Source organism: Ovis aries, chromosome 19 (assembly GCF_016772045.2).
Source record: "Ovis aries strain OAR_USU_Benz2616 breed Rambouillet chromosome 19, ARS-UI_Ramb_v3.0, whole genome shotgun sequence".
Taxonomy (NCBI): Eukaryota; Metazoa; Chordata; class Mammalia; order Artiodactyla; family Bovidae; genus Ovis; species Ovis aries.
The window spans coordinates 1,582,380-1,595,465 of NC_056072.1; the positions used below are offsets into that span (position 1 = coordinate 1,582,380).

At 40.8% G+C, this 13,086-nt stretch overlaps 1 protein-coding gene across 6 annotated transcripts in view; it reads right to left on the reverse strand.

The window, feature by feature from the left end:
* The window catches only part of NEK10 (NIMA related kinase 10), a 283,289-nt gene that overhangs the window by 106,333 nt on the left and 163,870 nt on the right, over positions 1-13,086 (reverse strand). For all 6 annotated transcript variants that reach the window (XM_042235756.2, XM_042235752.2, XM_060402044.1 and 3 more), the window contains one exon: positions 6,737-6,950. In XM_042235756.2, the coding sequence (XP_042091690.1) occupies positions 6,737-6,950 (214 nt within the window). The remainder of the gene's footprint in view (positions 1-6,736; positions 6,951-13,086) is intronic.

The window sequence follows — 13,086 nt, forward strand, 5'->3', positions numbered from 1 at the left end:
TGATTTTGGAGCCCCAAAAAATTAAGTCTGACACTGTTTCCACTGTTTCCCCATCTATTTCCCATGGGGTGATGGGACCGGATGCCATGATCTTCGTTTTCTGAATGTTGAGCTTTAAGCCAACTTTTTCGCTCTCCTCTTTCACTTTCATCAAGAGGCTTTTAGCTCCTCTTCACTTTTTGCCATAAGGGTGGTGTCATCTGCATATCTGGGGTTATTGATATTTCTCCCGGCAATCTTGATTCCAGCTTGTGTTTCTTCCAGTCCAGCATTTCTCATGATGTACTCTGCATAGAAGTTAAATAAGCAGGGTGACAATATACAGCCTTGACATACTCCTTTTCCTATTTGGAACCAGTCTGTTGTTCCATGTCCAGTTCTAACTGTTGCTTCCTGACCTGCATACAGATTTCTCAAGAGGCAGGTTAGGTGGTCTGGTATTCCCATCTCTTTCAGAATTTTCCACAGTTTATTGTGATCCACATAGTCAAAGGTTTTGGCATAGTCAATAAAGCAGAAATAGATGTTTTTCTGGAACTCTCTTGCTTTTTCCATGATCCAGCGGATGTTGGCAATTTGATCTCTGGTTCCTCTGCCTTTTCTAAAACCAGCTTGAACATCAGGAAGTTCACGGTTCACATATTGCTGAAGCCTGGCTTGGAGAATTTTGAGCATTACTTTACTAGCATGTGAGATGAGTGCAATTGTGTGGTAGTTTGAGCATTCTTTGGCATTGCCTTTCTTTGGGACTGGAATGAAAACTGACCTTTTCCAGTCCTGTGGCCACTGCTGAGTTTTCCACACTTGCTGGCATATTGAGTGCAGCACTTTCACAGCATCATCTTTCAGGATTTGAAACAGCTCAACTGGAATTCCATCACCTCCACTAGCTTTGTTCGTAGTGATGCTTTCTAAGGCCCACTTGACTTCACTTCCCAAGATGTCTGGCTCTAGATTAGTGATTACATCATCATGATTATCTGGGTCATGAAGATCTTTTTGTACAGTTCTTCCATGCATTCTTGCCACCTCTTAATATCTTCTGCTTCTGTTAGGTCCATACCATTTCTGTCCTTTATCCAGCCCATCTTTGCATGAAATGTTCCCTTGGTATCTCTAATTTTCCTGAAGAGATCTCTAGTCTTTCCCATTCTGTTGTTTTCCTCTATTTCTTTGCATTGATCGCTGAAGAAGGCTTTCTTATCTCTTCTTGCTATTCTTTGGAACTCTGCATTCAGATGCTTATATCTTTCCTTTTCTCCTTTGCTTTTTGCTTCTCTTCTTTTCACAGCTATTTGTAAGGCCTCCCCAGACAGCCATTTTGCTTTTTTGCATTTCTTTTCCATGGGGATAGTCTTGATCCCTGTCTCCTGTACAGTGTCACGAACCTCATTCCATAGTTCATCAGGCACTCTATCAGATCTAGGTCATATAGACCAATAACCAAAAAACAAACAACCCAATCAAAAATGGGTAGACCTATATTGACATTTCTCCAAAAAAAAAAAAAAAAACATACAGATGGCCAAAAGACACATCAAATGGTGCTCAATATTGCTTATTATTTGAAAAACGCAAATCAAAACTACAATGAGGTATCACTTTACACCAGTCAGAATGGCCATCTTCAAAAGTCTGTAAATAATAACTGCTATAGAGGGTATAGAGAAAAGGGAATCCTCATACACTGTTGGTGCGAATGTAAATTCATGCAGCTACATTAGAGAATAGTAAGGAAGTTCCTCAAAACACTTTTATAAAGAGAGTTGCCATATGGTCCCGCTCCTGAGCATATATACAAAGAAAACTAATTTGAAAAGACACACACCCCCCTATGTTCACAGTAGTGCTATTTACAATAGCCAAGACATGGAAGCAACCCAGTGTTCATCAACAGATGAGTGGATAAAGAAGACACACTGTATATATTACTCAGAAATAAAAAAGAATAAAAGGCTGCAATTTGCAACAACAAGAATGAACCCAGAGATTATCATACTAAGTGAAGTAAGTCAGACACAGAAAGACAAATACCATATTATATCACTTATATGTGGAATCTAAAAAATATGACACAGATGAACTCATTTTCAAAACTATTTCACAGACACAGAAAACAAACCTATGGCTACCAAAGGGGAAAGGGATAAATTAGGAGTTTGGGATGAACAGAAATACACTACTGTATATAAAACAGAAAAACAACCAGGACTTACTTATAGCAGAGGGAACGATATTTAATATCTTAGAATAACTTATAGTAAAATAGAATCTGATAAAGAATAACATATATATATACAAAACCTGAATCACCTTGCTGTATGCCAGAAACGATCACCATATTGCAAAACAATGCCTGAAGAATAAAAATCATATGATCAACTCAGTAAATACAGAAAAAGGGTGGGGGGAAATTCAATATCCATTTATAATAAAAACTCTCCACAAAGTGGGTATAGAGGGAACATACCTCATCATAATAAAGGTCATATATGATAAGCCCACAGCTAGCATCCTACTATACAGTGGAAAACTAAAATCATTTCCTCTAAGATCAGGGATAAGACAAGGATGCCCAATCTTGTCCCTTTTATTCAGTATAACAGTGAAAGTCCCAGCCACAGAAATCAGATAAGAAATAGAAGCAAGAAGAACCCAAACTGAAAAGGAAGCAGTAAAACTGTCACTTGGAGATGACATGATACTAAACACTGAAATCTTAAAGGCAGTACCAAAAAAACTACTATAATTCATCAATGAATTCAGTCAAGTTTCAGGATAAAAAGCTAGTATACAGAAACTTGTTACATTTCTACACATTAAGAATAAACTATCAGAAAGAGAAATGAAGAAAACAGCTCCAGGTACCATTCATTAAAAAGAATAAATACCTAGGAATAAATCTAGTTAAGAAGGTCAAAGATTTGTATTGGAAAACTCCAAGACACTGATGAAAGAAACTGAAAATGAAAGGGTTAGTCACTCAGTCACGTCCAACTCTTTGTGACCCCATGGACCATAACCCGCCAGGCTCCTCTGTCCAGTGAATTCTGCAGGTAAGAATACTGGAGTGGGTTGCCATTCCCTTCTCCAGGGGGTCTTCCCATACAAGGGATCAAACCCAAGTCTCCTACATTGCACGTGAATTCTTTACTGCCTGAACTACGAGGACAAAAAAGATTACAAGGTATACTCTGTCCATGGATTGGAAGAATTAACATCATAAAAATGATCTTGACAATGTACAGATTAAATGCAATCCCTATCAAAATACCAGTGGTGTTTTTCATAGATGTAGAAAAAATTCTTAAATGTGTATGGAAACACAAAAGATCTCAAACAGACAAAGCAATCTTGAGAAAAAACATTAGAGCTTGAGGTATCATGCTTCCTTCAGATTATATTACAAAGCTACAATCATCAATACAGTATGGTACTGGCACAAAAACAGATACATAAATCAATGGATCAGAATAGAGAGCCTGGAATAAACCCATGAATTTCCTGTCTGTTTATCTATAACAAAGGTGGGAAGAATATAGAATGGGAAAGTCTCTTCAATAACAGGTTCTAGGAATACTGGATGGCTAGATGTAAAATGCAGAGTACATCATGAGAAACGCTGGTCTGGAAGAAACACAAGCTGGAATCAAGACTGCCGGGAAAAATATCAATAACCTCAGATATGCGGATGACACCACCCTTATGGCAGAAAGTGAAGAGGAACTAAAAAGCCTCTTGATGAAAGTGAAAGAGGAGAGTGAAAAAGTTGGCTTAAAGCTCAACATTCAGAAAACGAAGATCATGGCATCCAGTCCCATCACTTCATGGGAAATAGATGGGGAAACAGTGGAAACAGTGTCAGACTTTATTTTGGGGGGCACTGCAGATGGTGACTGCAGCCATGAAATTAAAAGACGCTTATTCCTTGGAAGGAAAGTTATGACCAGCCTAGATAGCATATTCAAAAGCAGAGACATTACTTTGCCGACTAAGGTCCATCTAGTCAAGGCTATGGTTTTTCCTGTGGTCATGTATGGATGTGAACGTCGGACTGTGAAGAAGGCTGAGTGCCGAAGAATTGATGCTTTTGAACTGTGGTGTTGGAGAAGACTCTTGAGAGTCCCTTCGACTGCAAGGAGATTCAACAAATCCATTCTGAAGGAGATCAACCCTGGAATTTCTTTGGAGGGAATGATGCTAAAGCGGAAACTCCAGTACTTTGGCCACCTCATGTGAAGAGTTGACTCATTGGAAAAGACTCTGATACTGGGAGGGATTGGGGGCAGGAGGAGAAGGGGACGACCGAGGATGAGATAGCTGGATGGCATCACGGACTCGATGGACGTGAGTCTGAGTGAACTCCGGGAGATGGTGATGACAGGGAAGCCTGGCGTGCTGCGATTCATGGGGTCGCAAAGAGTCAGACACGACTGAGCGACTGAACTGTACTGAGATGTAAAATAATAAAATTAGAACGTTTTCTCACAGCATATATAAAAACAACATCAAAATGGATTAAAGGCCTCAATATTAGACTAGAATTGACAAAATCTCTAGAAGAAAACATAAGCAGAATACTATAAGGAAGACGTGGTACATATATACACAATAGATTACTGCTCAGTCATAAGAAAGAAATTTTGCTCTTTTCAATCAAATGGATAGACCTGGAGGGCATTATGCTTAGTGAAATAAATCAGGGAAGGAAAAGTACTGCATGACATCACTTATACATGAAATCTTATAAAAAAAAAAAACCAACAAATACATAAAGTGAAACTAATAGACACACAGATATATAGAACAAATGAGTGGTTTCTGGTGGGGAGATGGAAGGGAGAGGGACAAGACAGGGGTAGGGGACAGGGAGATACAAACCACTAGGTATAAAATAGATACAGTATGCTATTTACAGCACTGAGATTATAACCAATACTTTATAATAACTTTAAATGGAGTAAAATTGGAAAAAGTCTAAACCACTATGTTATACAGCTTAAAGCAATGTATATTGTAAATCAGCTATATCGTAATTTAAAAAAAAAAAACATGAAAAGTGAAATAAAAGGCATGACTGTACTAAAAATAAATAAATAAAATAAAATCCAAAATAATTCACCAAAACTATGTCAGATCTTTAATTTCTGGATTCCAAGTATGGCAAGATAAACCCACCAAGTAGTATTGTTTTCCTTCTTTTTTATTTTATTTTACTTTACAATACTGTATTGGTTTTGCCATACATCAGCATGAATCTGCCATGGGTGTACATGTGTTCCCAATCCTGAAACCCCCTCCCACCTCCCTCCCCATACCATCTCTCTGGGTCATCCCAGTGCACCAGCCCCAAGCATCCTGTACCCTGCATGAAACCTAGACTGGCAATTCATTTCTTATATGATATTATACATGTTTCAATGCCATTCTCCCAAATCATCCCACCCTCTCCCTCTCCCTCAGAGTCCAAAAGACTGTTCTATACATCTGTGTCTTTTTAACTGTCTCACATACAGGGTTATCATTACCATCTTTCTAAATTCCATATATATGTGTTAGTATATTGTATTGGTGTTTTGCAAATGCTGATATATAAGAAATCAAAACTGGCTCTTCCTGGAGACTAACTTCTTATATAGTTTTCCCAGCCAAGGCACAGTTGGTCCTTAGGATCCTGGAAAGGAATTTAATGACCTGATTTCCTGATCAAGGATGGGCTTTATGACCCCACCATGCCAGGCCCAACTCCAGGAGAGTTAAAGAAGAACACTGATGGGTTGCAGGGTCTCTTACTTGAATCCCTGTTTTCATGGAACCCAGAGTGTGAGTGAAGGATAAGTCATAGAACACAGCAAAAGCAGAAAGAAATAACAACACAGAGTGTCACAGGCTCCACCACATGCACCTGTGGAAATGTGTGCCTTTGACATCCCTATTCCAGTTATACTTAGATATAAACTGAAAGAGCAAGTTAAAGGTTACTGCCAAGAAAAATAAAAGCACATATTCTAATTTGTACCATGGCAAAATTATTACCACCATGAATAGAAATGAAATCAATTACAAAGACTAATAAAAACAAATTCAAGGTGAACATTATTTCCTTTTTCTAAACTTACATAGAATATTTCTATCTATAAATCCAAATTGCTGAAAAAATTAAATATAAGCAGTCACTGCTATTTATACAAAGATACATATTATAATGGAGAAAGCAATGGCAACCCACTCCAGTACTCTCTCCTGAAAAATTCCATGGACGGAGGAGCCTGGTAGGCTGCAGTCCATGGGGTCGCAAAGAGTTGAACACGACTGAGCAACTTCACTTTCATGCATTGGAGAAGGACAGGCAACCCACTCCAGTGTTCTTGCCTGGAGAATCCCAGGGATGGAGGAGCCTAGTGGGCTCCTGTCTATGGGGTTGCACAGAGTCAGACATGACTGAAACGACTTAGCAGGAGCAGCAGCCATATTATAAATTCAAAGAATTTCTAAGTTATCTTTTTGATACCTCTCGTTTTGTAATATACAACAAATTATGAGTTAGTTCTTTGGAATTCAATTATATTGACTTAATTTTATGATATCAGAATGAATAAATCATTATAACAGTGAAATATTACATGCAGCAATTAATATTTTTCTAACTTGAGATGAATTTTCCTTAAGACGAACATGAACAGCCTCAGACACCTATCAGAATTCATCCTGAAGACACTGAAAGAATCCCATTTACCTGAGACAGCAGAGTCGGCTCCCGCGGACATGTGATTGCATTCCGGTTGGCTTCCATAAAATACCTCTGTGTGCGCCTCCGTTCCCGTTCCAGCTTCTTCTCCAAGGCCAGCTGGGATGCGGATAAATTGTCTACATACTTCATCATGATATCTGATATCATGGAGCTGACTTCTACAATATCTGGGCGGGTTTCTGCATCTGGAGTGAGGCATCTAAGGAAAGATAAGCTCATCACAGCACTCTAGTCAAAGTCAGGACCAGTCCACAGGCTAAATTCTGCTCTGTGTCCCCCATGGTGCTTGCACCCAAAAGAACCTAGACAAGATGGACTCCAAGGATACTTCTGAATCCAAGACTTCTCAAAAGACATTTGGAAAATCTGGGAAGGAGAGGGAGTGGTACTGTTCACTTTGCAGGTTGGCTCATGGGCAAGGGTTACAGACTGAGTTGGAAGTTGCTCCCAGTCTCAGGATGGATGGGTGGGATCTGCTTCTTCTATGTAAGTGATTCTCCTCTACAACCGCCCCTACTCACTGGCCCATGAAACAAAGAGGCATCCTAATAATACAGGACTTGAATACCACACTTGATGCACCAGAAGGAAGGAAAGATTCTGATGGGTGGCAACTTACTGGACTTTACCAGCTGTATTGGAGCAAGATCAATACAACTTGATTAGGGAGAGTCTTACAAAGCATGATACTATAAAAATAAAATGCAACCCAGTTACTTGAAGTTGAAGCTGTATGTCATAATTTTTAACTGTAGACAATTTGACACATTACATGCTAAAAACTTTCTCAGATTTTGGAGGCAAGAGATATCAATCAGCCTACTAATGGGAGAATTGTTTCTATCACAGCTAAACAGTAGTAGAGGCTATTCTAGATGCCCATGGAAACAAATTGTCAAGATCACTGGTTAGCATAATTTAAAAATTTCTGGCACTCACTACCATATTTGTCTATTTTTTAATTCAAAGGCTCTGACTTTACATAGGGGCTTCCCTGGTGACTCAGGCAATAAAGACTCTGCCTGCAATTCAGGAGAAAGTGAAAGTGAAGTCATTCAGTCATATCCGACTCTGTAATCCCTTGGACTGTAGCCTACCAGGCTCCTCTGTCCACAGGATTTACCAGGCAAGAGTACTAGAGTGGGTTGCCATTTCTTTCTCCAGGGGATCTTCCCAACCCAGGGATCAAACCCAGGTCTCCTGCATTGCAGGCAGGCACTTTACTGTCTGAGCCACCAGGGACCTGTGTTCAATCCCTGGGTCAGGAAGATCCCCTGGAGAAGAGCATGGCAACCCACTTCAGTATTCTTGCCTGGAGAATCCTGTGGACAGAGGAGCCTGGAGAGGCTATAGTCCATGGGGTTGCAAAGAGTCGGACACGAGTGAGAGATTAACACTTTCACTTTCAGTGTTATATGCGGGAATGTATATGTTTCCATACTATTCTCTCAATTCATCCCACCCTCTCCTTCCACCACTCTGTCCATAAATCTGTTCACTATGTCTGTGTCTCCTTTGCTGCCTTGCAAATGGATACATTAGTATCATCTCTCTAGATTCCATATGTATGTATTGTTGTTGTTCAGTCATCCAGTCCTGTCCGACTCTTTGCAACCCCATGGACTGCAGCACACCAGGCCTCCCTGTCCCTCCTCATTTCCTGAAGTTTGCCCAAATTCATATCCATTGCATTGATGATGCCATCCAGCCATCTCATCCTCAGATACCCTCTTCTCCTACTGCCCTCAATTTTTCCCAGCATCAGGGACTTTTCCAATGAGTTGGCGGTTCACATTAGATGACCAAAATACTGGAGCTTCAGCTTCAGCATCAATCCTTCCAACAAGTATTCAGGATTGATTTCAACTTTGCTGGTATCCTAGGTGTTAGGGTTTTTTTCCTTTCAATACTCTAAATATATCATACAACTCCCTTCCGACCTTCAATGTTTCTGTAGAAAAATCAGTCTGAAAGCCTTATGGGAGTTCCCTGTAACTGTTTTTCTCTTGCTACTTTTAGAATCCTCTCTTTAGTTTTAACTTTTCCCATTTTAATTTCTATAGGTTTTGGTGGAGGTCTCTTTGGGTTCATCTTGTTTGGGACCCTCTGTTCTTCTTGTACCTGGATATCTGTTTCCTTCTTCAACATCAGGAAAGAAATTTCCAGGCATAATTATATCAAATACACACTGCATCTCTTTTCTGTCTCTTCTCCTGCTGCTGCTGCTGCTGCTAAGTCGCTTCTGTCGTGTCCGACTCTGTGCAACCCCATAGACGGCAGCCCACCAGGCTCCACCGTCCCTGAGATTCTCCAGGCAAGAACGCTGGAGTGGGTTGCCATTTCCTTCTCCAATGCATTAAAGTGAAAAGTGAAAGTGAAGTCGCTCCGTAAGTGTCCGATTCTTCGTGACACCATGGACTGCACCTACCAGGCTCCTCCGTCCATGGGATTTTCCAGGCAAGTGTACATTATGTGAATGTTAGCATGCGTGATGTTGTCCTAGAGGTCCCTTAAACTATTTTCATTCTTTAAAATATTTTCTTTTTTTTTCCTGTTTTGATTGGGTGATTTCCGTTATTCTATCTCCCAGATCACTAATGCACTCCTCTGTATCACCTAATCTGCTGTTAATTCCCACTACTGTAATTTTAATTTCAGTTACAGAAAGGTCCCTACATACGGACCTTCAAGTAGCAAACTTTCAAAGGCGCTAACTTGAGTTTGTGTATCCAATCACGGAAGTTAGTTCACATGTCTGATGTTCATTGTCACCTACGTGCATTCAGAACAGCAATAGAAAGTCTTTATTTCAAGCCCAGGATATCCAGAGCCAAGCATAAAAGCAGCAGTGATGTAGCTGGTACTACAGCATTTTTCAAGGTACTGAACTGTAAGATTAAAAATGCTTTCTCAATTTTGTATGTATTCTTTAATGTATTATTTGTCTTAAAAGTATTATAAAGCTATTACAATACAGTACTATATAGCTGATTATGTTGACTGGGTACCTAAGCTAACTTTGTTGAACAAATTGGACTTTTTAAAATGCTCTCGGGTATACATGTGTTCCCCATCCTGAACCCCCTTCCCACCTCCCTCCCCATACCATCCCTCTGGGTCATCCCAGTGCACCAGCCCCAAGCATCCTGTATCCTGCATCAAACCTGGACTGTATGGCAAAACCAATACAATACTATAAAGTAATTAGCCTCCAATTAAAATAAATAAATTTAAATTTTAAAAAATAATAATAATAAAAATGTTCTCGGAACAAAACTCATTTGTATGTAAGAGACTACTATATTGTATTCCTCAGTTTTGTTTTTTTTTTAAATATTTTTAGTACTTTGTTAAGATTTTTCACTGTGTTCATCTATTCTTTTAAATTCAGTTGTCATTCCCATTACAATTGCTTTGAACTGTTTATCACGTAAATTATTTACCTCTCTTTCACTAAGATTTTCTTTTCAGGGTTTTTCCTTATTTCTTTTGAAACATATTCCTCTTCCTTCTCATTTTGTTTGAGTTTCAGTCTATAAAACTGGGTGAAACAGTTTCCTGCCCTGATCTTGAAAGTGAGTCTTTGTGTGGGAGCATCCTTGCATGTGCCCAGTGGCTTTGGTGGGAGAGCTGGATCTGACATCAGCACAGACCATGTCTTCTCTCCTGGGGACTGGCAGCTGCCACATGGGTAGGAGGGGAGGCAGTGGAGTTGGAGGGCTAGAGCCAGAGCCAGGTGCAAACTGGGGCTTCTTCTCTGCTCAGTGCCATCACCACACTGTTAAGGATGAGGTCAAGGCACAAGGCCTGCTGCAGGGGCCCTGAGGAAGCTGGGTTTCTCCTACATGTGATGGCAGCCTCCACCTTGGTCTGAGGTGTAGAGTCAGGCTGAGAGCTTGAAGCTGTACTATTTTGCTGATTTTGCTTTCTCCCTGGTGTGCTTGCTGGCCTAGAGGCTGAGTCGTGGCTGAAGAGTTTGGTACCACGCTACTGAGCTGAGTTTGCTCCCTCCTGAGTGTATGCAGGGACACACATGCTGGCAATGGCAGCTTATATCTTGTCCCAGCAGCAGGCTGGAGTCCAAGCCAGCCCTGCTCCCTTCAAGTGTGCACACTCTCACAGTCAGTGGCAGAACTGTTGATCAGGACTGCCTTCATGGGAGCAGCATGGGACAAAAAGGCCTGGTGAGTGCTGGACAGGGACACATGTCATGTCTTGGCAGGCTGGCCAGCGCCCCTGGCAGCTTCAATCTCTGCCTCCACACTGTGACTGGAAGCAGGCAAAGCTGTATGCTCTTCAAGAGCAGAGGCCCAGTTTCCTACATCCCTCTGATAAGCTCCACGGGGTTTCAAGGCTTCCCAGATGGTGCAGTAGTAAAGAACCTGCCTGACAATGCAGGAGATATGAGACACATGGGTTCAGTCCCCAGGTCGGGAAGATCCCCTAGAGTAGGAAATGGCAACCTAATCCAATATTCCTGCCTGGAAAATTCCATGAAAAAAGGAGCCTTGCAGACAGCAGTCCATGGGATTGCAAAGAGTCGGACATGACTGAGCACCCACTCCCCACCCACCCCTCCTACCCCCCCACCCACCCCTACACACACACACACACACACTGGGTTTCAAACTTGCAAGGGGCTTGTCTTCCAGTGCTGTCAGTCCTCAGGGCTGCCCTGAGATCTGGGGTGCCCAGTGTGGGGCTCCAATCCTTCATTCCCCAGGGAGGATCCCTGAACCTGTGATGTCCCCTCTTCTCCATGTCCTTACTAGGGGTGGAGGTCCTGACCACATTCTTCTCCCTTCCCACTAGACTCCATGTGGATATTTCTTTACAGCCTTGGTTGAAGAAGATCTGCCCTACTTGTCCCCAGGTTGATTTTAGTGAGAGCTGTAGTTTGGATGTTAAAATGAGGGGAGGTGAGCCCAGAATTCTCCTAATTTTCCACCTGGATCTCTCTTTTCTTGACTTTATTAACCATGAGTGTAATAAACACATCACTACTTTATCATTTCAGGCTTTATCTTTAGGCTATTTGTTTTCAAGTTCTAAGAAAGTGAGCTTGCATTATGGTTATTACCACTCTTTTCCGGGTCTCTAACAGGAAGACTTCTTGGATCACCTTCGCTCAGACAGACTCACTGTCCCCCTTTCACAAGTCCTCATTTCACTGTCTATATTTAAGTACTCAAAGCCACTGTAATTTATACTGTGATGATCTGCATCACCATTGGAGACTGGAGGCAAGTTGAGAGGAGCGACCTGTGTCTCCTTCACTGGGGTCTCACCTGTATGTGAAACAGAATCTGGGTCCTGCTGAGTATTCAGCAAATGAATGAGTGAACAAATGAATGAACAGTTGGTTTCATAATTTACCTGTACATAGCCTAAAATGTTTGCGTACAAGCTTTTGGAATCCCAGGAATATCTCCTACCAGAAGTTTCAGTTTAAACTCCTTGGTTTGAAATGCCTCTCTGCTTGGATATTTCAGGGAGATTCTCAAGAGCAACCAAATGCTTTAATGATTTTCTAATCAAATAAGCATAAATTCAAGTTCTAGGAAAAAAATCTGGGATGTCCGCTCATGCTACCCATTGTGTGTCCACTCTGCTCTGAGTGACCAGATGGAAAGAATCAGAGGGATACAGTGTTCAATTCTTTTCATTTCATGTTTAAAGAAACAAAGATGGTAGGATGGAAAATGTAAAGAGCCATTTGTCCTTAGGACTAGTTGAAAGCACTAACTTCTTTAGTCATTATGACTTCTTCTGAAACAAAGTGCCAGACAGCTTATGCCACCAAGCACAGACAGAGAAAACTTAGGCAACTGAAATATCGTGCGCATAAAAGGAAATGTTCTTCCTTTAAACAAAATAAACAGATGACATTTTCTTAACAGTGTACTGGAAGGTAAAAATAGCAATACTGGTACTGGGCAGAGCAGTAAAATATATTTTTTGCTTCAGACTCTTCAGGGTTACTAAGTTATTCTCCTAATTTAAAAGCCTGCTAAGGAAAGAAACTAAGAAAATGGGAAATTGAATTTGTTCTCTAGTTCTTTTGAAACTTAATATTTAGAGACTAAAAATCCAAAGCAAATAAAGTATGTAATTACATGCAACTCACAACTGATTTTGGTTTCATGTCAAATTTTCTAAAGATAAGCCTTTGCAATGTGACTCAGACACTGAGTTTTGAATAACTTTAAATGGAAACTACATCTGTTATAGGCTGCACACCGCAATCATAAAATCTGTCAGTTCAGTTCCGACTCTTTGCAACCCCATGGACTGCAGCAGGCCAGGCCTCCCTGTCCATCACCAACTTCCAGGGT